The sequence below is a fragment of the Danio aesculapii genome, chromosome 20, assembly GCF_903798145.1.
Source record: "Danio aesculapii chromosome 20, fDanAes4.1, whole genome shotgun sequence".
NCBI classification, from domain to species: domain Eukaryota; kingdom Metazoa; phylum Chordata; class Actinopteri; order Cypriniformes; family Danionidae; genus Danio; species Danio aesculapii.
The window spans coordinates 988,655-1,014,706 of NC_079454.1; the positions used below are offsets into that span (position 1 = coordinate 988,655).

The window sequence follows — 26,052 nt, forward strand, 5'->3', positions numbered from 1 at the left end:
CATCTGTTGTCATGACGTGTTTTGGGACAGACATCATAGCAATCCGTGGTAGCCCATGTCGAGTTGACGTCAGAACCCAACGTCAGGCCGACATAAATGTCCAACACTGAACAGACAATGCACTTTGGTTACTTTTAACATAGGCTCATTCTGAAAACGTAACCCCTATATACACCTCTGGAGATTTATGTGTGAATTATGTAGCCAGAAGTACCGGTCAGTCAATCGGTCAGTCGGTCAGTCAGTCAGTCAAACAGTCACGATAAGCCTAAATATATATTTGTGTCAACACAGACAAACGATAATGATCCTTTAAAATCATTTTACAGTCACAGGCCTTAAAAACACATGCCAATGATAAATTATAACATATTCTGTGATGTGAATAATTATATATGCCTCAAAACGCTCAAAACCTAAATGTTTTTTTGTTAATTAATAAGATGTAGCCTAATTTAAAAAATACATAAATTAGATTTACTGCAACATTACACTACTGCACAAACTAACATGACTGAAAAGTTGAAATAAGATGCTTGTATACAGCCTAAAAGTTTACTTTTACATTATGCTTTTAATTCGACATCCTTTGTAACACAGTGAACGATTTGAGTATCTTTATGGTTCTCTTTAGTGAGGTAAAGTTGGTTTTATATTCACACATTCAGACTTTCTCCTTAATAATATAAATTCAGAAAAATATTATCTGCAAATTCTGAATAGTGAAATCATATTGGCAGCCAATGACTATCAAAGTACAACATTGATCACAGTCAAATAAATAATTAAATTCAATTCAATTCACCTTTATTTGTATAGCGCTTATACAATGTAGATAGTGTCAAAGCAGCTTCACATAAAAGGTCACAGTAAATAGGAACAGTGTAGTTCAGTTTGTAGTGTTTAAGTTCAGTTCAGTTTAGCTCAGTTCAGTGTGGTTTAATAATCACTACTGAGAGTCCAAATACTGAAGAGCAAATCCAACGATGCGCAGCTCTACAGATCCTGAACCATGCAAGCCAGTGGCGACAGCGGAGAGGGAAAAAAAACTTCACTAATGACGGAAGTGAAGAAAAAAAACCTTGAGAGAAACCAGGCTCAGTTGGGCACGACCATTTTAATTTCTCCGCTGGCCAAACGTCTTGTGCAGAGCTGCAGTCTCAGCGGCGGAGGCTGGAAGCTGGCCTCAGCGAAGACTCGTCTGTCTCTGGTAGTGCTGATGTTGTTTTTAAGTCATACTTGCATGTGATTGCAGACCGAATATTAATAGAGATCAAATTGAGAGCATGTCACAAATTGTCACAGAACGAATGTGCAAATATAAACCCAACTTTACCTCAAACATTATTAGTTTATTATTTTTTAGGGAGTAGATGTTGTTGTCATCACTTAATTGTGGGATAATCTGAGTTATCTTACATTTATCTCTCAACCATACATGTATTTATGTACTGCTTTTCTACATTTTGTATGTCATGTTTGTTCTTTTATGTTTGTTTGTGTGTGTATGTGTGTGTGTGTATTTCTGACCAGATATACCCACAAGTATAGCAATATTAGTACATTTTGACAAATTGTTGGTTCCCATGAGGAAAATGACATTATAATATAATATATTATATTTAAAGTACCGCGGTAAACAATATAGGGAGCATGTCACATGTTGTCGCTAAACAAATGTGCAAATATAAAACCAACTTTACTTTAATGTTCTGTTTATCGTGCTTGGTGTGAACAGGGTTTTAGTGTTAGTTTGCGTTTAATAAAATAACCCATTGAGACAAAGTTGGTTTTAAATTCACACATTCAGACGTACTGCTAAACATTATACATTCAGAAAAGTATTGCAAATTCTAAATGGGGAAATCATATTAGCAAACAATGACTATTAAATCACAACATTGTTCAATTATTTTGAAGTCGATTATCACCGAATATTCAAAGTAGCATAGTAAACAATATAGGGACCGTAAGTTGTCACTGAACGAATTTGTGAATATAAACCAACTTTACCTCAATAAATAACCTTGGTCTGGATACTCATGCTGACTCTCTGCATGAGTATATTTTCCTCAGTTTAGAGGATGAGGGCTGCTAGCTGGCGGCTCCTCCTCCAGTCTAAAGTCCTGTGAACTCCACCATGAGCTTCTCATTTACAGACGGAGAGGATGATGATGATGATGAATCTCCTCTCTGCGTTGCTGCTGCTCTGCATTCACTGTCAGCTGTGCTGGTCTGCAGACTTCCAGCTCACTTTGCTGCACACCAATGACGTGCACGCGCGAGTGGAGGAGACCAACAAGGACTCGGGCAAATGCAGCAAGCCGCCGTGTTTCGCCGGAGTTTCGCGGAGATCCACCAAAATCAAAGAAATCCGCAGCAAGGAGAAAAACGTGCTGCTGCTGGACGCCGGAGACCAGTTCCAGGGCACCGTCTGGTTTAACTATTACAAGGGCGCTGAGGCGGCGTATTTCATGAACCAGCTCAAATACGACGCGATGGTAAGAAGAACACAGCTATTATTCACACTAGTCACCAAACTTGTGTTGCTAAGATGTTCAGAGTGGTTGCTAATGAGTTTACTATGGTGGATGTTCTGTATAATAGTGCACGTGTTGCTATTTAAACATGACGTACGGTGCATCCAAGTCCAGTGGCGGTTCTACACGGACAGGGGCAACTTGTCTTTTTAGGGGCCACACTTAAATATACAGCACAAACTACTTAAACAATACGTTGCAGTCTTTTTTTAATGAAACTTTTATTAGTTTTTTTCTTGATATAACATACAACTCCATACACATATATAAAATGTATACAAGTTCTTCACAATTTATAGATTTGTTCATCAGTTTAGAAAATAAATACATAATTAGACAACCAGTAACAACAGTATAAAAAAAACTAAAACAGGATACAGGGGTGTATTGGACATTTTAAAAGTGGGCGGACAGCTGTATGAAATCCAAAGGTTTACATTCTTAATCACCTGTTTCTAAATGGTCAGTCTCTAAAAGTGCGGGGGACGTATCCCCACGTCCCCCCCGGTTGCTACGCCCCTGACAGGAGAGATACCTTCATATTTCAAGTGAGGAAATGAAAATATTCCATATATCTGTTTCCTTGTAATCGCCATTCATTTTGGCAAACAATTTCTCATATGATACATTCTCTATCATGGATTCAATCCATAATTTTAGTGTAGGGCGTTGCATATCTTTCCAAAACCTCAGTATTATACAGTTAAACTCAGAATTATTAGCCCCCTTGTTTATTTTTTCCCCCAATTTCTGTTTAACGGAGAGCAGATTTCTTCTCATTTCTAATCATAATCGTTTTAATAACTCATCTCTAATAACTGATTTATTTTCTCTTTGTCATGATGACAGTAAATAATATTAGACTAGATATTCTTCAAGACACTAGTATTCAGCTTAACGTGACATTTAAAGGCTTAATTAGGTTAATTAGGTTAACTAGGCAGGTTAGGGGAATTAGGCAAGTTATTGTATAATGATGGTTTGTTCTGTAGACTATCGAAAACAAATATAGCTTAAAGGGGCTAATAATATTGACCTTAAAATGATGTTTAAAAAAATTAAAAACTGCTTTTATTCTAGCCGAAATAAAACAAATAAGACTTTCTCCAGAAGAAAAAATATTATCAGACATACTGGGAAGATTTCCTTGCTCTGTTCAACATCATTTTGATAATATTTAAGAAAGAAAAAAAATTCAAAGGGGGGCTAATAATTCTGACTTCAACTGTACGTGCTGCTGTAGTAATGCCCATAGTTATAAGGGTGAACTTATCATTTGTAATATGTGGAACCTCAGTTTTGCCACCTACTATAAATGGCATGTCCTGGGTGAGAGAGGGATATTAAATCCCAGATATCTACCAAATTGTCTTACACAGATTCCCAAAAGGGTTGAATCTTTGTACCACTCTGCAGTCTTCATAAACAAGCTAATTAAATAACTTAAACTCAAAATAATCTTGTCAATTTATTTGACAAGTACCTTTTTATTGTAGAAGGATAACACATTTCTAATAGTCAAGTACATCAAGGCACATTTTTGCACCTGTAAACTTTAACAGATGCAGCTGAAGTCTTCTATCACTAATTTAAAATAATGTTTCGCAAGGGATCTTTAACAAATCAATGACATCCTTACAGTATTTCCTATAAAACTAAAATAATTCTTCTGGAGTCATAATAAGTCTCGTTTCTTACCGTTTGTCTAGAATAAAAGCAGTTTTTAGTTTTTATAAATACAATTTTAAGGTCATTATTATTAGCCTCCTTGAGAAATATTTACTGTATGTTTTTGATGGTCTACACAACAAACCAGTTACACAATAACTTGACTAATTATTCCAACTTCCCTAGTTAACATAACCCAGTTAAGCCTTTAAATGACACTTTAATCTGAAAACAGCTATCTTGCAAAATAACTAGTCAAATATTCTGCACTGGCTGCCACCATGGGAAAGACAAAACAATAGTTTTCAGAAATTAGTTAAACTATTATGTTTAAAATGGGTGATGCGGGCGCACAGTAGGTAGTGCTGTCACCTCACCGCAAGAAGGTCGCTGGTTCAAGCCTCGGATGGGTCAGTTGACAGAATAAACTGCCAACTTATCCAGCACATGTTTCACACAGCAGATGCCCTTCCAGCTGCAACCCATCTCTGGGAAACATCCATACACACTCATATATTACAGACAATTTAGCCTACCCAATTCACCTGTACCGCATGTCTTTGGACTGTGGGGGAAACTAGAGCACCCGTAGGAAACCCACGCGAATGCAGGGAGAACATGCAAACTCCACACAGAAGCGCCAACTGACCCAGCCGAGGCTCGAACCAGTGACCTTCTTGCTGTGAGGCGACAGCACTACCTACTGCGCTGCCTAGTATTAAAATAAATTACAAATATCAACCCAGTGTAAAAGACACAATTGGAGTGATGTGCTAAGATCCTCCTACAGGAACCATGTTCAGTCAAAATAAGATCATCATCAAATTACTTAAACATTAGTTTTGTCAACTTGCAAACCTTACTGCATGCTGACACCTCTGCATGAATGGCTGGTACGCCGGTTTCACGAATGAATGAGCGACGTGTATTTATTTGGCATGCATGTTCACTACCGGGATTCACACTGGGACCTGGAGCAGTACGTTTTACTGGGGTATGTGCCACAGTAAATGAGGTCTAGCGACACCCCTGTTCTAATATGTTTATAGGATCTTGCTAATTGAAGATTACATCCTTGTTATTCAACCAAGTCACAGAACTTTCAGTATTTGATTGATTCACATGTAGCATTATTTCACTTTTAATAAGGGTCGTTCATTTACTGTAAATGTAGATTGTGTTCAGTAACAGGAACTGAAAATAACACTAAAAGCCTGAGAAGAGATTGAACGTACTTTCACTATTTTTACATCCATATTAATAACAACAACAGCGGAATAGAAATTAATATATATAGAAAGTTAATATATCTATTTAGCTTTCTCAAAAGTGCTGAAGCGGCTTATTTCATGAGTCAACGCAAATACAAATAGTAAGAACACATCTCATCCTTATTTATTCAAGTCACCAAACTTTTGTTTCTAAGTTGTTCTGAGGGGTTGCTAGAACGTTGCTAACATGTTTACTATGGTGTTCTGAGTAGTTGCTAGGGTGTTGCTTAGTGGTTACAAGGATCTAAAGTGGTTGCTAAGGTGTTGCTGCTGTAGGTTGATGTTTATGTGCTTACAGTGGATAATAGGTTCTGGATAATATGTTTACTAGGGTCTTGCTAATTGAAAATGATGGCCTTGTTATTCATCCAAGTCACCAAACTTTCGGTTTTGATTCGCATGTGCAGTAACATTATTTCCACCAAACACGTTTAATGGGGGTTGTTTATACTGTAAACTGCTTTTCTGAGCAGATTGGAATGCTTTAAATAACAATAACAGGATTAATAACTGAAAATGAAACTAAAAGCTGAGATAGACTATGCTCACATTATTTACACCATTATTAATAATAACAGTGGAATGTGGTTATAATAGCAGAGGTGTTTTTCAGTTTAAATGTTTGTTTATTAGCCTGCTTGACAGAACGAGACCCATTGCTTGTTGCTTTATTAATCCTTTTAATCTGTAAAGGATATTTTTATACTAAACGCCATTATTTTCCTTTGCAAAAATATTTTGCATATAAATAAATATTGAGGAGATTATTATTATTATAATTATTATTATTATAGTTCTGGATAAATCAGTGACAAAATAAATTTTGGTTCATTATTTTGTTCCAGTATCAGTATAAATACATTTACCGGCCTCTTTATTAGGTACACCTCACTAGAAACCGGGTTGGACCCGCTTTTGTCTTCAGATCTGTCTTAATCCTTCGGGCATAGATTCAACAAGGTACTGGAAATATTCCTCAGAGATTTTGCTCCATATTCACATGATAGCATCACACAGTTGCTGCAGATTTGTCGGCTGCACATCCATGATGCCAATCTCCCATTCCATCACATCCTAAAGGTGCTCTATTGGATTGAGCTCTGGTGCCTGTGGAGGCCATTTGAGTACAGTGAACTCATTGTCATGTTCAGGAAACCAGTCTGAGATGATTGGGGCTTTATGACATGGTGCATTATCCTGCTGGAAGTAGCCATCAGAAGATGGGTACACTCGCTTCGAACTGCAGCAGATCGTCTTGACCATGTCTTCATGCCTAAATGCATTGAGTTGCTGCCATGTGATTGGCTGATTAGAAATTTGCGTTAACGAGCAGTTGGACAGGTGTACCTAATAAAGTGGCTGGTGAGAGAGTGTGTGTGTGTGTGTGTGTGTATATATATATATATAAGAAAATAAAGTGCTTGCATACTATTTTTTCCATTCATACATAATTATACTCTTACTTATGATCCCAGAACACCCATATACTTATACATGCAATTATTTTTAATTCAGTTCCCCTGTAGCGACACAACAGAATTAAAGCCTATTAACAATGATTTTATACTTAAATTACAGTACAGTACAATTAAACATTGCTGTTGTAATGGGTTTCATTGGGGACTTTATTTCTTGAGGTCTTGAGAGTAGCCATTTGTTTATTTATTTTTATTCATTTGTTTCTGATACCATAATATTAAGAATGAATAAAAATAGATCCTGAAGTCCAAAAACAAACAAAAAGTGCTTCAATGGTAATTAACACGTCACTCTGGAGAAGGTGTACCTAAAGGTATACAAAAATTAAAATTAGTCCAAGACACTCGAGAAATAAGTTAAAGAGATAAAAACTAGTTAAAAGCCTTTATTCACATGGCTATTATTAAAAAAAATATAGCAAATATACAGTTAAAGTCAAAATTCTTTGCCCTCCTGAGGATTTTTTGCCTCCTTCATATATTTCCCAAATGATGTTGAACAGATTCAGGAATTTTTTATAGTATGTCTGATAATATTTGTTCTTCTGGAGAAAGTCTTATTTGTTTTATTTCGGCTAGAATAAAATGAGTTTTTAATTGTTTTAAAGCCATTTTAAGGTCAATATTATTAGCCCCCTTCAGCAATATTAGTTTTGGATTGTCTCCAGAAAAAACACTGTTATACAATGACTTGCCTAATTACCCTAACTTTACCCTAATTCACCTAGTGAAGCCTTTAAATGTCACTTTAAGCTGTATAGAAGTGTCTTGAAGAATATCTAGACTAATATTATGTGCTGTCATCATGGCAAAGAGAAAAAAAATCAGTTATTAGAGATGAGTTATTAACACTATTATGATCAGAAATGTGTTGAGGAAAATTGTCTCTCTGTTAAACAGAAATTGGGGGAAAAATACAGGGGGTGAATAATTCTGACTTCAGTTGTACAGTATATAATGAAGAGAAATATTTTTTCCCATAAATGATGCCTCCTGTACATCGACTTACTATCTTTTGAGAGAAGCCTGTGTCATTTACAGTCAAAAAAAAAAAACTGCTGGTTGAATGAAAATAACTTTAAGTCAGGATTTGCCAGGAGTGTGGGTAACACTTTATTTCGATGGTCCATTTGAGTATTAGTAGACTGTGTGCTTAATATCTGCTGATACTGCTGCTAAACAGACATTTAACTGACTATATGAAACTTAGCATGTATATGTCAACTTACACTAACCCCAACAGTCTACTTATAATCTAATGAGAATTAGTTAGCATGTATTTGCAATGTTACTTAATTTAACAAATGGACCATCAAAATAAAGTGTGACCGGAGTATGAATAATCTCGAGACTGACTAAATATAAACACAGAAAAATAAAAGACCTCAGAATGTGCAAAGCGTAATGCAAATCAGCCCTGTCTGTTTCTGAGAAGATGAATGCCACAACTTCTGAAAGCAAGCATTTATGTGACATTACTTAAGCGTTTCGCATACATTACATAGATTATGAGTGAGAGAGAGTGTGGAGGAATGAACATGTGATAAAGGACTCATCACAGAGACTCATCTGAAGATCTGTCAGCTTCATCCAGGTGTGCTCAGTGTTTCCATCATTAGAGCTGTCAATGGGACGAGTTCCTCAGCTGATCACTGACATACAGTATGGAGAGCAGAAGTGGAGGGAAGGTGCTGGGGTGTTGCTTGTGTGCTTGGAATGGCTTTCTGGATGTTCGCTAAGGTTTCGTTTCTGCAAGTGTTTGCCGGGGCTTCTCTAATGCATTTACTATGCTATTCTGGATAGTTCTGGATGTTTATGTGCTCACTGTGGATTTCTGGATAGAAACTAATGTGTTGCTAAGAGGTTTTTAGGTAAATTAGATTTTTAATTATTCATTTTCTTTTAAGCTTAGTCCCTTTATTAATCTGGGGTTACCACAGCAGAATGAACCGCCAACTTATCCAGCATCTGTTTTACACAGCGGATGCCCTTCCAGCTGCAACCCATCACTGGGAAACACCCATACACACTCATTCACACCGGATAATTTTGCTTACCCAATTCACCTATACCACATGTCTTTTGGACTTGTGGGGGAAACCGCAGGAAACCCACGCCAACACGGGGAGAACATGCAAACTCCACACAGAAATGCCAACTGACCCAGTCAGGGCTCGAACCTGTGACCTTCTTTCTGAGAGGCGATCATGTTACCCACTGTGCCACCGTGCTGCCATGTTAATAAATGAATTCATTAATTTATTTTGTTGACACCACGGCCGCTTTCATATACTGTTTCAACCATTAAAATTACAAATATATATGTTCATTTATATTACATGTATTGTTTATGTATGTTCATATATTGGCTTATATCAGATGTCTATGTAGGGATCTCTCAGCTTCATCCTGCTGTGGTCAGTTTTTCCATCATTAGAGGTTTCAAAGGGATGCGTTCCTCGTTTGATCATTGACGTCGAGTTTGTGGACAGAAGGTGCTGGACAGGACAGGACAGGACAGGTGAGCGTGAGCCACTGGAGTCTTCATTACAGTGGACAGAGCAGCCGCTCGGGTGCTGCGGGACTCAAACTGCTGGAACACAAACAGAAGAGGTGTTTCCCAAATGTCGATCCTCCAGTCAGCCACTGTCAATGAACATTCACAGACGCTCCAGTGAAAGCAGTCTGTTCTCATGCTTTTGTGTGCTGTCGATGAGGAGAGTGCGTTTTAAAGAGAAAGCTAATTATGATGTGCTTGTAAGTTCATACACTCTTAATGTAAGTAGTTGGTTGTCATATGAAGATAAACAGCATGAGGATGACCATCACAACACTTCAGTCACAATACAAGTACACTACCTGATAATAGTCTTGTGGTGGATCCCAGTTGTAAGAGCAACAGATAATAACTTGACTTCTAGTTGATCATGTGTAAAAGTGTCAGAAGGTGGATTTCTCTGCTGAATCATCTGTTGATCTGCATCCCAATCATCACCAATAGTGCAGAAGACCTACTGGAACCAGCATGGACCAATATTCTCATAGAAATCAGTCAAGTTTGGTGAAGGAGAAATCATGGTTTGGGGTTATATTCAGTATGGGGAGATCTGCAGAGTGGATGATCAACATCAACAGCCTGAGGTATCAAGACATTTGTGCTGCCCATTACATTACAAACCACAGGAGAGGGACAATTCTCCAGCAGGATAGCGCTCCTTCTCATACTTCAGCCTCCACATCAAAGCTCCTGAAAGCAGAGAAGGTCAAGCTGCTCCAGGATTGGCCAGCCCAGTCACCAGACATGAACATTATTGAGCACGTCTGGGGTAAGATGAAGGAGGAGACGTTGAAGATGAACACAAAGACTCTTGATGAACTCTGGGAGTCCTGCAAGAAGGCTTTCTTCACCATTCCAGATGACTTTATTAATCAGTGATTTGAGTCATGTCAGAGATGTATGGATGCAGTCCTCCAAGCTCATGATGGAGTCAGACACAATATTCATTCTGTTTCCACTGCAGCATGAGCACATATTCTATACTGGACATTATTGAAGGTTCAGTGAGCAGACTTTAGTCTAAGCAGAGTCAGACCTTACTGTCCTAATCAAATCATTAATAATCAAGACATGATCAGATTTTATTGTGCTCAAATAAGCCTCATCTAAGCCATTTCTGATACCAAATCATCAACTAGAAGTCAAAATATTACTTGCTGTTTCTAAGACTTTTGTCAGGTAGAGAACAAGCAGAGCTGCTTAAATGATATAACAAGATAAATATGTGATGAGAATGCCCACTGCACTGTTTATACGATTGTCTTTAAGCAGTTCTGCCATAAAAGTCAGTCTTTTCTAGTGAAACATGACCTGCTAAAAGGAGAGTTGAAGAAAACCTTTTGAAGCTCACGAGACTGAAGACATCTTGATCTTGTTCTCAGACAGCATTTTATGATACAAAAACCCAGATTTTACATTTGATTTGTTTTCCAGCTGTCCTGTTACACAGTTTTAAAACACTCCAAACTGGATTTTTAATCAATAAATAATGTACAACGGTTAATTATTTTATTTTTTGATTTGATTTTTATATTTGGACCATGAAGTAAGGGTGAAAGCCTCCTTTTGTTCTTGTGTGTGTTACTGAAGAACTTGTTTTAGTGCTTCTTTAACATGCCGTTGCCTTCAGTTATGCTTCGGTTATAAAATAATCAGAGCATAACCAATTAGAAGGGCTTGCGAACAAAAATAGATTAATACACACCACTGCCTTTCAGCGTTTTAGTCCATTATGTGTTTATGATCTGTGACGTTAGCTATGTTTCCATCCAAAGATGCGAATTAGACTCGTGCACAACACTGTAATAATAGCATCAAACATTTGTAAATGTGAGTCCAATGAGTCAAGGAGAACAAAACCATTGCTTTTGATGAACTGGTGACAAATATCAAAAAGAGGAGGTATGAGAAGCCACTGTGGTCTATTTTCTAATCTAATGAATGAGTTATGCAACAGAAATTGAAACGCAATGAATTAGGTGGCTTTGTGCAGATCTTGGTGTTTCCATATACAGTATTGTTTTAGGTTATATCTACGTAGTAGGTTTATGGCTTCGGTAAGTTTAGAAAATCTCCAGAAATTGTTTAATAAGCTCATTTATTACTCTGAGAAATACTTCTAGACTCAGAAGGGCCACGACTGACCATATATGGTTTGTGTCGTGAATATTAATGAGCTCCGCTCTGATGTGCCTCTCTTTAGAGCATGATGTTTGATGAACCCAATCAGAGTAGCGTTGCCCTATTTTGCTCACCAGATCTGTTGTGGATAAAGGCGAAATTATAGTTAAACTTGATAAAAGAGAGCCAAAGAGATGTATCACCTTGTATTTTAGTGCTATAGTAAAAGAAAACACCGCTAGAAATTATTATCAACCTTTGCATGAACAGATGACAGCTGAGCTGAGTGAGTTGACATGATTCAGCATCTATACTGTATGTGTTTGTTGAAACACACCATCAAAATTCACAATAAACACGATACATTAACCTTTTACCTTCTATGTGAAGCTGCTTTGACACAATCTACATTGTAAAAGCGCTATACAAATAAAGGTGAATTGAATTGAATTAACAAAAGATGTAACTTAAGATACCTTATGCCTCTCCGAAGCGGAGCTAAATAAATGTGTAATCTGTATATCCTGCATATTGCGTCCTGTTTGATCATGTCTCGTGCTGTGGTTGCCAAATAACGCACAGTAAACAATTAGCAGCTTGCCTTTTTTAAAATAAAAGTCCCACATACATAGTAAGTCAAGTATATTCTTAAAAAATAACCAATGGATGGAAACTGTCATTGTTTTCTCACTAGAAAGGCTAGGCTTATTAAATGCAGCGTGAGGCATGCATATATAGGACTTCAGAGCTATATGAGACTCTTTTCTCTTGATGATGCGGCTGCTAGTCCGGATGAATGACCTAAAGTAGTCTTACATGCAAATGATGAGGGCGTGGCCTGTGAGTCACGCAACAGTCTGCTTTGTGCTCTGATTGGCCCGTTGTGCAGTGGGGTTTAACACTCGTGGATTTTACACGAGACCAAGAAGGTGTAGTCTGAGGCTCATGGTATGCCCATTTCAATATACTGATCTCGGATTATTTTACTTCTTTTATTTTATCTCTTTGTTAAGTCGTGACGTATGGATTACTGTTTCCGGGTCCAAGCTACTACTTATGTATGTGTTTTTGCATGTGTTTGTGATGCTTTAGGCCTTAGGAAACCATGAGTTTGACAATGGAGTGGACGGCCTGCTGAAACCTTTCCTTCAGGAGGTGAACTGCACTGTTCTCAGCGCCAACATTAAAGCCGATGCGACACTTGCTCCTCAGATCAGCGGATACTATTTCCCTTATAAAATCTTCACTTTGGGCTCTGAGAAAGTGGGTGTTGTCGGCTACACATCAGCGGAGACGCCTGCTTTGTCTCTACCAGGTAAGTCAGCCCATGAAGGTTTATTCTAGTGTGCTGTGAGGAAACTTTTAAACCAAGAAATAAGAGCTTTTCATTATTAGTGTCTGCTTTTTATGTACTTATATATACTTAAATATCTACTGTTCTCCAGTACATTATTTAAAGAATCTGGACTTTTTCAGAGTATTTTGTAATTTAGGAAATGTTTGCTTTTATTTGACTGAATCCCAAAATAAAATATTGTACTTTCTAACTCTACTTAATTTCCTGATTTACTTAAAGGTTTAATTATTACATGAAGGCTACTGAAATATATACTTCAGCATTAGGTTTACGTCATGAAATGAACATACTCTTTTTACACTTAATGTTTGAATTCAAGCTATTGAGCACAACTTTGACTTCTAAATGTATGCAATATTTTATATATTTTAACCTCTTTTTAACCAAGGTGTTTTTTTTTTTACATGCATTTTTTATTTCTCTTTGCTATTTGGGCAAACCAAATTTTATTCTAATTAGAGCCGGGACTTGAACTTGGGTCTCCGTGAGCACCTCAGTGTTATGTTGATGCACTTAACCACGAGGCAAAAAGAAAAGCAAAACAAGGCATTTGCAACTTTACTGCAGTCATTGATCTGCCATTAACACAGAGACTTTATCTTTCTTTATCAATGCAGAGATTGCAAGCACATTCCAGGAACACCACGTTAACCTTTACCCCTCACACTGTGTTTATTTCCTGTGCACTGTTTATAGAGTAATTGTAATAAATATATATAGTTAATGATTCACTGATTCAAATAATCTGCTCAGAGTGAGTCTTTAGTGAATGATTCACTGATTCAAATAATCTGCTCAGAGTGAGTCTTCAGTGAATGATTCACTGATTCAAATAATCTGCTCAGAGTGAGTCTTCAGTGAATGATTCACTGATTCAAATAATCTGCTCAGAGTGAGTCTTCAGCGAATGATTCACTGATTCAAATAATCTGCTCAGAGTGAGTCTTCAGCGAATGAGTCACTGATTCAAATGATCTGTTCAGACAAAGTCTCCGGTAAATGATTCACTGATTCAAATGATGTGTTCAGATTGAGTCTCTGGTGAATGATTCACTGATTCAAATGATGTGTTCAGATTGAGTCTCCGGTAAATGATTCACTGATTCAAATGATGTGTTCAGATTGAGTCTCTGGTGAATGATTCACTGATTCAAATGATAGGTTCAGATTTAGTCTCTGGTAAATGATTCACTGATTCAAATGATGGGTTCAGATTTAGTCTCTGGTAAATGATTCACTGATTCAAATGATGTGTTCAGATTGAGTCTGCGGTAAATGATTCACTGATTCAAATGATCTGTGACTGTGAAAACTCAGCTTAAAAGCATTGTGTTGAATAAAATAGAGGTTCATTTCCAGTCTGCAGGAGTATGACTGTGTTTTTCTATGTAAATGCAGGCCCACATCTGAAGTTTGAGGATGAAATCACTGCTTTACAGCCTCAAGTGGAGAAACTCCTGGCTTTGGGTGTTAATAAGATCATCGCTCTCGGACATTCTGGGTTCATAATGGATCAAATGATTGCAAAGAAGGTCCGGGGAGTGGATGTTGTGATTGGAGGACACACCAATACATTCCTGTACACAGGTATGTATCAGAGACAATTCTGCTAATATGCCCGAATGAGAATTACTGTAGTTGCAATGTAACTTAAAATCAACAAAATGCGTGCAAGGGACCATCATAATAAAGAGATAGCATTTTAGGTACCGGTACTTTTACTTTTACTTCACTAGATTATTTTCACTACAAATTCATGTGTGAATGGGACTGATAAATGCTCACGAATCAACAACTCACTGATTCAAATGATCTGTTCTGAGTGAGTCTGCAAGATATAATTCACTGTTCAGAGTGAGTCTCCAGGAAATAATTCACTGTTCAGAGTGAGTCTCCAGGAAATTATTCACTGATTCAAATGATCTGTTCTGAGTGAGTCTCCAGGAAATTGTTCACTGATTCAAAAAAGTTGTTCATAGTGAGTCTATAATAAATGATTCACTGATTCAAATGATCTTCGAGTGAGTCTTCAGTAAATGACTCACTGAATAAATTGATTGGTTCAGTGTAAGTGTCCAGTAATTCATTTGTTCATTTAAATAATCTGTTCAGAGTAAGTCTCCGGTAAATGATTCTCCAATTCAAGTGATCTGTTAAGAGTGAGTCTTGAGGAAATGATTCACTGATTCAAAAGAGTTGTTCAAAGTGAGTCTACAGTAAATAATTCACGGATTCAAATGATCTTCGAGTGAATCTTCAGTAAATGATTCACTGATTCAAATGATCTTCGAGTGAGTCTTCAGTAAATGATTCACTGATTAAATTTATCGGTTCAGTGTAAGTGTCCAGTAAACGATTTGTTCATTTAAATAATCTGTTCAGAGTAAGTCTCCGGTAAATGATTCACCAATTCAAATGATCTGTTCAGAGTAAGTCTCCAGTAAATGATTCACTAATTCAAATGATCTTCGAGTGAGTCTTTAATAAATGATTCACTGATTAAATTGATCGGTTCAGAGTAAGTGTCCAGTAAATGATTTGCTAATTTAAATAATCTGTTCAGAGTAAGTCTCCAGTAAATGAGTCACTCACTGATTCAAATGACCTGTTCAAAGTAAATCTCCGTTAAATGATTCACTGATTCAAATGTACCTGTAGAGTATACTTTTGTAAATTTAAAGTTCACTTTTGTACCTTTAAAGTACTATGAGGTACACATTTGTACAGTTTAGATGTTAATATGTACATTTAAGGACCTGTTAGGAACAAAAATGTACCTTTAGAAAAGGTACCGCCTCAGTGACAGATTTTGTAGCTTTAATTCTGAGCGTGTTTAGCTGTTAATTAAAAGTGATTCAACCATAATTGGCAATTGATCTTCTTATCACAGGAAGTAAAACAACTAGTTAGCATCAACACAATGGAAGTCGTAAAGTGCTCATGTTGTAACTACGGGTGGATTTGCTCAAGGTCTTTTGTCGTTACGTGTGTATTAATAAAAGACATGAGCTTTGGTGACTATAAGTTAATTTTAGTGTTATCTGTCTCTGTTGAAGCACTTCGAGCTCTTCCTCCAGCAGCTGTGGTCTAACTGTTAAGCACAGCTCATCTGCATTCAGTTCTGCTGCTGTTTTCAGGCTGAAAACCTGACACTTGCTGCTGTTTATAAAGGAGTCTGTGCTGTGAACAGACTGAATACACACACGACTGCTGACAACTATAACACTCGTCTGTTCATGTTTCTGCTCTGAGCATGCCACAAATATCTTAATGCAGAAAAACATACAGTATGTGTATATATATATATATATATATATATATATATATATATATATATATATATATATATATATATATATATATATATACAGTTAAAGTCAGAATTATAATATTTAAATATTTCCCAAATGATGTTTAACAGAGCAAGGAAATTTTTACAGTTTGTCTGATAATATTTGTTCTTCTGGAGAAAGTCTTATTTGTTTTAATTCGGCTAGAATAAAAGCAGTTTTTAATTGTTTTAAAGCCATTTTAAGGTCAATATTATTAGCCCCTTTAAGCTTTACTTTTCTCGATAGTCTACAGCAGTGTTTCCCAACCCTGTTCCTGAAGGCACACCAACAGTACACATTTTCAATGTCTCCCTAATCAAACACACCTGAATCACCTAATTAGAACATAAGAAGAGACTCCAAAACCTGAAGTTAATTAGTCAGGTAAGGGAGACATCCAAAATATGTATTGTTGGTGTGCCTCCAGGAACAGGGTTGGGAAACACTGGTCTACAGAACAAACCATCATTATACAATAACTTGCCTAATTACCCTAACCTGCCTAGTTAACCTAATTACCCTAGTTAAGCCTTTAAATGACACTTTAAGCTGTATAGAAGTGTCTTGAAGAATATCTAGTCTAATATTATTTACTGTCATCATGACAAAGAGAAAATAAATCAGTTATTAGAGATGAGTTATTAACACTATTATGATTAGAAATGTGTTGAAGAAATCTGCTCTCCGTTATACAGAAATTGGAAAAAATATATATATAAATATACTGTATATATTCAATTCAATTTTATTTATAAAGCACTTTAAAACAACACAGTCGACCAAAGTGCTGACAACAGAGAGTAAAACAAACTTTAAAATACAAATAAATAAATATAAAATGTCAACATCTCACGCTGTGCTAAAAGCCAAACTGAACAGGTGGGTTTTAAGAAGAGATTTAAAAACCGTAATGGAAGAGGCTTGTCTAATATACAATGGCAACTCATTCCACAATTTTGGTGCCGCCACAGCAAAAGCCCAATCCCCTCTGAGCTTTCGACTGGTCCTGGGCACACCCAGGAGGAGCTGGTCGGCTGACATGAGCGAACGAGAAGGTGTGTAAGGACAGAGAAGCTCAGAGAGGTAAAGGGGTGCAGTACCATAAACGCGTACAGTCAAGCCCTAAGTTTTCTGTTTACTAGAAATGACACAGGCTTCTCTTAAAAGATAATAGGTCAAGAGGCATCGTTGTGGGAAAAAGTATTTCTCAGTTTTTACTGTGTTTACATTTGAACAAATACTGAATTCACCAGGGGTATGAATCATTTCAGGCTTGACTTTTATTGTTTGTTTCAAGAAAAACTTTGCTTTGTCCTTTTAACTCTATTTACTAGCTCTGTCATGGCACTGACATATTAGCGCTCCAATGATTATTTCAGTTGTTTCTCAGACATCCCAAGTCCCCCATATGCATAGGGACTCCCTGATGCCGGAAACGACATATGATGTCCCGGAAATGAAGGCGTTACCCACACCAACACCCACATAAGACTTATATAATCGGAAATACAGTGAAAAAAAAAAGTCCTTTCTTTGTTAAACAGCACTTGGGAAATATGTGAGTATGTGTGTATATGTATATTGTACACACTTTTAGTATTGCATTGGAATAACTGGGTGTTGTATTAGAATTTACATGTTGCTTCGTTTGAGTCCTTCAGTAAACACTAGATCCACTTTAAAGCATGTTTAGGAGCGCTGCAGTAATGAAAGATCTGGTTCTTCTTCTAATCACGAGTGCCGCTGTGGCTTGAATAGTGGTGAGCATCTTTAAACATATCAAGAGACAGACTACAAACCTTAAAGGCCCTCAGACGTGCCTTGAAGCACAGTGTTGTTCAGTGTAGACATATTTTCCACTGGAAAAGGAATATCAAGCAGCTCCTTCCCTTTTTTATAAAGTCTACAATAGTCTTGTTTGACACAGTTTGTCAGCTTAAGAAATCCACCACTGACAGTTTATAACAGTAGTGGTGTCCAGTTTAGATGAAGCAAAACTTAGGATGACTGTGATTTCTCTTTGAAAAGTGTGTATTTATGTACTAGCACACTGTAAAAGCACTCTGTTATGTGATTCTCAAGTGTTCTCTGTTTATTTGCGGTGGTGAGTTGCATTATGGGATGTTGATCTCTGCTCTGTCTACTTTTGATGTTGAAAATTAAGCTCTACAGTTTAACTGAGGGACTTTTATTGACATTGTAGTTGTTTGAAATAATATAATGAAATAATAATATCTAGAGAAATAAGTCTGTAAAATAACAGATGTGCTGCAGTTTATTACAAGCTTTCTGTAGCGTAATATACAGCACCAGTGGTGTAGTCCTAAAAAAAAGGTGGTGTAAAAGGGTGGTGTACTATTACCCACTCAACCCACCCATGCTGTTTTATAATTTTACCTGAACGTTTCAGCGAGACATCGTTCAGTTAACTTCGAAAAACCCACGAAATTTTCTCACAGCTGCTGTGGTGGTCAGGGCGCGGGGAATGGCGCAAAATTTACACAAAAATGCACCAATTGCAACAAATTAGGATGAGAGTTAAAAAAAAAATAGGTATACAGTTAAAGGGGAAGTCTAATCAGCAAAACAAGTGAGTATACTAAGGGTATACGCAATTATTGATCCTCAGAAATCGTAATATCCAAACAGCTAGTGGGAAAAAAGAAGGCATTCTGAGTATACGTGCGTATAGCCCCGACTACACCACTGTACAGCACCAACACAGACAATATAGCACTGCACGCTATTACACGACAATAAGTCACTTTTTACATATTTTCAAGGGTAAAGGCTGTTGGAGGAAAGATTAAAGTTCCATAATGCAACTCAGAAACATAAATAAACATGCAACTAACATGAGTTTGAACATGAATGCTAATTCACAGATATTTTTACAGTGTAGTATAACTCATTTTCCAGAAATAAATGTCATTGAACAACAGTGTCTGGTAGTGGTGTAACAGATCCCAAATCTCATGGTTTGGAGTCATGGATCGGACCATTTTTCGGATCAACAAAAAAGGCAGACAAATTTCATTTGCTTTCCATTTAGACAAAAATATTACTGCAAAAACTATTGCTTTTAACAAACATTACCTGTAATTTGAATAAAAACAAAAATCAGGAAAGAACCTGCTGAAAAACAGGAAAACAGATCTTTGCTACTGCTGCTAATCAAGCTAAATATAGATATCTAACATCGTGTTCAACAGATCATGTTTATTTTCAGTGAATTATTCAGCAATTCACTCATAAACTTCATGGTTCATTATAGATGGATCATTTTTGAAAACCTATTCAATGACATCATTTTGATGGGTGTTTGTCGCCACCTATTGGTTACATAATGTAATTGCTTTTACCAGCGTCAGGTTCCAATAACCAGTGATTTTAATCTTTACCATAAACATCAGTGTTTATATCAGTACTATAAACTGGTCTCCCTGTACTTCTGTGCTATTTCACTGTGTGTAACGAACTGAAAAGTGTAACAGCTGAAACTCTCTCAATCAAATGCAGATTTGAATGCAGTGCTTCGAAGGATTAATTAACATATGCAAATCATTATCATTTATCATTCATGTTGCGCAAGTTTTAATTGAGATCATGATCTTTTAATGTTTAATCGTGGAGCTTTAGACTGAATGCATTAATGCAGGCTAAACAAACAGTGACAGAAAACACCTTTAATTAATAGCCTAAGAAAGCATCCCAACACAACTTTTTCTGTCATCATTATATTTTACAGGGAAGCCAGAATGCTTTCATACACGAGATTTGAATGATGCGGGAGGCGATCTCTCTGCAATTGTTATAAATGTTGTATTGTTGTATTAGCCTAACAAGTTCCATAAAGTTATTAAACCGAGGGTCATGTGCGGTCCGAACCGTCGCTTGATCCGTGCTTCGTTGATCCCTACTGTCTGGACCTAATACTATCACTCTCTGTGCTATTACTCTGTATATAAAATTACGATTACAACGATTAATAAACGATTACATGTCAGAGTATAAAACATGGAAATATAATTAGTGTAGATAATTAAGTATATGCAATATCATTGGCCAGAAACATATTTGCATTGAGGTTGTTCCAAGCATTATGGAGAGGTTTCCTCAATGTTTCTGATCATGTTGAGGTCTGCACTGCTTTCCAATTAGCATGAGCACACATGCAAAGAACAATCTGGAGGGAGAACAAACACGTGTCATGAAAAACAGAGGTGATCATTTTCTTTTCGGCTTAGTCCCTTTATTAATCAGGGATCACCACAGCGGAATGAACCGCCAACTTATCCAGCACATGTTTTACACAGTGGATGCCCTTCCGGATGCTACCAATTACCAGGAAACACCCATAAACACTCATTCACACACACTACAGACGATTTAGTTCATCAGTTCCCCTATAGCGCATGTGTTTAGACTTGTAGGGGAAACTAGCACCCGGAGGAAACCCACACCAACACAGGGAGAACATGCAAACTCCACACAGAAACACCAACTGACTCAGCCGAGGCTTGAACCAGCGACCTTCTTGCGTTACCGCGCCACTCTAAAATGAACAAATAAAATATGTTTTTTGGTGTGTGTGAAATAAGTCTAACATGCTTTAATGCAAGACTTTCACACAGTAGGTGTTTTTAATTCAGTTTGTTCATTTGGTGTGCTTCTCTCTGCAGGAACTCCACCATCCACAGAAGTTCCAGCAGGACCGTATCCGCTCATGGTCAAGTCAGATGACGGCCGGCAGGTGCCTGTGGTCCAGGCTTATGCCTTTGGAAAATATCTGGGATTCCTGAAAGTGACTTTTGATGCAAACGGAAATGTGCTGGATTCCACAGGAAACCCCATTCTTCTGGATAGTTCAGTAGAACCCGGTAAGGAAACATGGAAGCAAGTTCATTTGCATTTCATTTTGTATGTAATCCTATATGGTATGATGATTTATAGATTAAAGGTTCAATATGTTCCCTGATGTCTTCAAGTAGGTACAGTTGCAATCAGAATTATTAAACCCCCTGAATTATTAGCCACTGTTTATTTCTTTCCCCAAGTTTCTGTTTACCGAAGAGCAGATTTCTCCAACACATTTCTAATCATAATAGTTTTAATAACTCATCTCTAATGCCACATCTTTACATTGTTTTCTATTTGCTGAGGGCAGACACCGAATGTAAACGTGACTACACATATGTACTCTACCCCATTCATAACAGCTTTACTCTTTTGATTTTGATTGCTATGTAATAAGGATAATTATCCTACTATCCTAGGTTAAATCAGTTGAGGAATCAGTGAAATCAGTTTATGCAGAGGTTGATAATAATTCCTGTCTGTGTTTTTATATACAGCTTTAAAATACAACTCTAAATACATGTCTGCCCCGTTTGTTGCTGTAAATTTACCTTTTGTATTGCAAAACACAAGCCTTGAGTAAAATAGGTTACTCTTGTGCCGTAAAGCTATCTCACTCACTCCTTCACTATAAAAAACCCTCTCTCTTCAGCTGAAAAGACAAAATGAGGCAACTTCTTAATTTACTCAAATATTTCAGAGTACATCACGCTGTTTGTGTATACTTGTTTTTGTATCCCAGTGGGGACTTAAACCTGAATGCACACAGACTTAAGGGGACTAAATAAAGTCCCCACTGCTAAACATGATGATAAATGCCTCCTCAATTGCCTCCTCTGATGCCTCCTCAATTGTAAGCCGCTTTTTGGACAAAAGCATTCGCTAATCAGTGTTTCTCAACCACGTTCCTGGAGGAGCACCAGCTCTGCACATTGCCATGTCTCCTTAATCAATCACATTTAGATCACCAGCTTATTAGCAGAGACTGAAAGACCTGTAATGGGTGGGACAAAGGAGACATCCAAAACATGCAGTACTGGTGGTCCTCCAGGAACGTGGTTGAGAAACACTGGGCTAAATGACTAAATGTAAATGTCAACTTGTAACGTGGCTCTCTCTAGATCCCGACATCCAGGCTAAAGTGGACAGCTGGAGGATGAATCTGGCCAACTACTCCTCTCAGCAAGTGGGACAGACTCTAGTCTACCTCAACGGCACCTTTGAGGAGTGTCGCTTTCGTGAATGCAATTTGGGGAATTTAATCTGTGATGCCATGGTGAGTAAAAACATCTACGCTTTTAAAGAAAGACTTGCTGGTAAAATGTGCTGTCCTTCTGATGACAGTATTTTGCATTTTGTTTTTCTTGAGAATTACTTTACATGGATCTAGAGCCGGCCCTCCCTATGAGCGAACTAATTGGCTGCTTAGGGCCCCGCTCTTTTAAATATCTCACGGGACACCTGTATTTCAGGTCCATCATAATATTAAATACGCCGACGAGCTCCAGTGGAACCATGTCAGCTCTTGTATTCTGAACGGTGGAGGCATTCGGGCACCTATTGATGAGCGAAACAGAAACGGTACAGATTTACTGATCTCAAACCAGCTTGAGTGTAGATTAGAAATAATCCTAAAACGTCCCACTCCCTCCGACTGAAGGTTCCATCACAATGGAGGACCTGATCGCCGTGCTGCCGTTTGGAGGAACATTCGACCTGGTCCAGCTGAACGGATCGACTCTGCGAGAGGCTTTCGAGCACTCAGTTCGCAGACATGGAGGAAACACTGGAGAATTTCTACAGGTGTCAGGTACCTTTAAAACTGAAAATTCTGCCATCATTTACTCATCTTTTATGTGTTCTAAAACTGTTTGAGTTTCTTTCTCTTTTTTCATACTATTTGCATCAATTTTTATCTCGTTAACGTGTTGTGAACTGTTTAAAGTACAAATCAAAACTAGCCATATGGTTTTGTTAGCTCACATTGCTAGTATTGTGGTGAACAATTCACCTGTGCATGTCATTAAGAACAAAAACAATAGTTTGCCCTTGTGATCTTTAATTGAAATCCTGTTTGTTTTCAGTTCAATCCTCAGATTGGGTCAGTCTGAGGTATATGGGGGCGTGGCTAGCATACTTAACCACGCCCCTCCAGCTCTCAGTTTTGACAACAAACAGAAATTGTGAGGAGGCGGAGTCTGTTAGGTTGTAATAACTCTCCCCAAACCCTTTTCCCCATCTTTCTGAATGAAACGCCTACTTTACTACATCCAATCAGATCGCAGCAGAAAAACAAGCCACGCCCACTACTTTCTCATTTAATATTCTGTTTCTCAAGGAGCTGCATCACAATATATGTAGTCATGTAGTCAACCTCAGTAGTTAATTATCAGGGGCAAGTGTTCAGGAGGGCCAACAAGACTAGTCCATGCTACTATTATGCTAATTCAGATAACGCAGTGTTAATCTTCTATTGTTTTAATCCCTCTGCAGGTTTCCAGGTGGTGTACGATTTATCAAAAGCGCCTGGTAGCCGTGTTAAAAGTGTGAATGTGCTCTGCACCCAGTGTCGAGTGCCCCATTATGAACCGCTGAGCCCCAACAAGGTGTATAAAGTAGTGCTGCCGTCTTACCTAGTGGACGGAGGAGACGGATTCACCATGATCAAAGAGCAGAAACTCAAACATGACAGCGGTAAGTGGAGGTCAAATGACAAAACAGACCACAGTTTCCCCAATGTTCAAGGCTTAATCCTGTTAGAAGATAAACTAACAGAAGTGGAAGAGCTACCTTTAAAGAATCTTTGATGTTATGTGCTGTCAGAGACTAGCAATGTCTGTCAGAGACTAGCGAGAGACTATTGATGTCTGCGAGAGACTTGCGATGTCTTCAAGAGACGATTGATATCCTGCGAGAGACTAGCGATATTACGTTGAGAGATTAGCGACGTCTGCGAGAGACTAGAGATGTCTTGTGATAGACTAGTTATGTCTTTGAGAGATTAGTGATGTCTGCGAGAGACTATCGATGTCCTGCAAGAGACTAGGGATGTCCTGCAAGAGACTAGCGACGTCTGCGAGAGACTATTGATATTCTGCAAGAGATTAGCGACGTCTGCAAGAGACTAGAGATGTCTTGTGATAGACTAGTTATGTCTTTGAGAGATTAGCGATGTCTGTGAGAGAGTATTGATGTCCTGCAAGAGACTAGCGATGTCCTGCAAGAGACTAGCAACGTCTGCGAGAGACGATTGATATTCTGCAAGAGATTAGCGACGTCTGCGAGAGACTAGAGATGTCTTGTGATAGACTAGTTATGTCTTTGAGAGATTAGTGATGTCTGCGAGAGACTAGCGATGTCCTTTCAGAGACTAGCGACGTCTGCGAGAGACTATTGATATTCTGCAAGAGAGTAGCGATGTTACGTCTTTGAGAGATTAGCGATGTCTGCAAGAGACTAGCGATGTCTTGTGATAGACTAGTTATGTCTTTGAGGGATTAGCGATGTCCTGCGAGAGACTAGCGATGTCTGTGAGAGACTAGCAATGTCTTCGAGAGACTATTGACGTCCTGCGAGAGATTAGCGATGTCTTGTGATAGACTAGTTATGTCTTTGAGAGGCTAGCGATGTCTGCGAGAGACTATTGATGTCCTTTCAGAGACTAGCGATGTCTGCGAGACCAGCAATGTCCTGTGATAGACTAGTTATGTCTTTGAGAGGCTAGCGATATCCGTTCAGAGACTAGCAATGTCTGTGAGAGACTAGAGATGTCCTGCGAGAGACTAGTTATGTCTTTGAGAGACTAGCAATGTCTGTAAGACTAGCGATGTCTTTGAGAGACTTTTGATGTCCTGTGAGAGACTAGCGATGTCTGTGAGACTGGCGATGTCTTTGAGAGACTAGCGATGTCCTTTCAGAGACTAGCAAAAGACTATTGATGTCTTCTAGCGATGTCAGAAACTAGCGAGAGACTAGGGATGTTTGTTAGGGACTAGCAAGAGATTACTGATGTCATGTGAGAGTCTAGCGACGTCCGTGAGAGACTAGTGATGTCTGCAAAAGACTAGCGATGTCCTGTTAGAGTCTAGCGATGTCTGTGGGAGACTAAGATTCCATCAAAAGTCATTGCTGTCTGCTTTTGATCTCCTCTATCTGCACCTTTACATTTACATTTACATTTAGTCATTTAGCAGACGCTTTTATCCAAAGCGACTTACAAATGAGGACAAGGAAGCAATTTACACAACTATAAGAGCAGCAGTGAACAAGTGCTATAGACAAGTTTCAGGTGTGTAAAGTCTAGCTGCATACTCTTGTTAGCATTACACACTGTGCTGTGCTTTATTCCACAGGTGATCTGGATATATCGGTTGTTGCTGGCTACATCTCCGAGAGGAAGAGAGTTCATCCGGCTGTGGAGGGACGCATCCAGTTCAGCAGCTCCTGTGCTGGTCTTCGAGGATACACGTCCAGCGTTCTGCTGCTGTGGGCCGTCTGGCTCATGTTTGTTTAGCCAGTTAACATCATTCTTGATGTACTTATACAACACGTAGCCATTTTGTGAGTGATTGTACAGTCAGATGAGGAAAAAAAGAGGAAGCCTTTAGCCCAAAGATGAGTTGCCTTCATAGAAGTCGACTGATAATTAACACTGTGATGTAGGACAGATGACCAAAAATCACTCGTCTTGTAAAACAAGATCTTCTCATTAGAGCAACACAGGGACATCTTCATTACACATGTAACACTCCATCTATGAGCTGTGATGAATTTCACAAGGAATAATCCAGGGACCTGATTTATAAAACTCTGAATAGAAACAGTCCTAGAAGTGAGCGTATGCCACAATAAATGTGTATTTATTTCCTTAA

The 26,052-nt window shown here is 38.0% G+C and overlaps 1 protein-coding gene across 1 annotated transcript; it reads left to right on the plus strand.

Moving 5' to 3' along the window:
• Window positions 1–1,534: 1,534 nt before the first annotated feature.
• Window positions 1,535–26,052, plus strand: nt5e (5'-nucleotidase, ecto (CD73)). The gene is made up of 9 exons (XM_056480943.1): window positions 1,535–2,501; window positions 12,728–12,950; window positions 14,391–14,579; window positions 21,007–21,204; window positions 22,303–22,457; window positions 22,654–22,762; window positions 22,842–22,991; window positions 23,675–23,875; window positions 25,534–26,052. The coding sequence occupies exons 1-9, from the start codon at window positions 2,169–2,171 to the stop codon at window positions 25,692–25,694; spliced, it is 1,719 nt and encodes a 572-aa protein (XP_056336918.1). The 5' UTR covers window positions 1,535–2,168; the 3' UTR covers window positions 25,695–26,052.

Bases quoted from the DNA above. Each gene is read 5' to 3' on its own strand.
- nt5e (XM_056480943.1), top strand. From the start codon at position 2,169: ATGATGATGATGATGAATCTCCTCTCTGCGTTGCTGCTGCTCTGCATT. The intron at 21,205-22,302 runs GTAAGGAAACAT...GGCTCTCTCTAG, and splicing joins GGATAGTTCAGTAGAACCCG to ATCCCGACATCCAGGCTAAA. The intron at 23,876-25,533 runs GTAAGTGGAGGT...TTTATTCCACAG, and splicing joins GAAACTCAAACATGACAGCG to GTGATCTGGATATATCGGTT.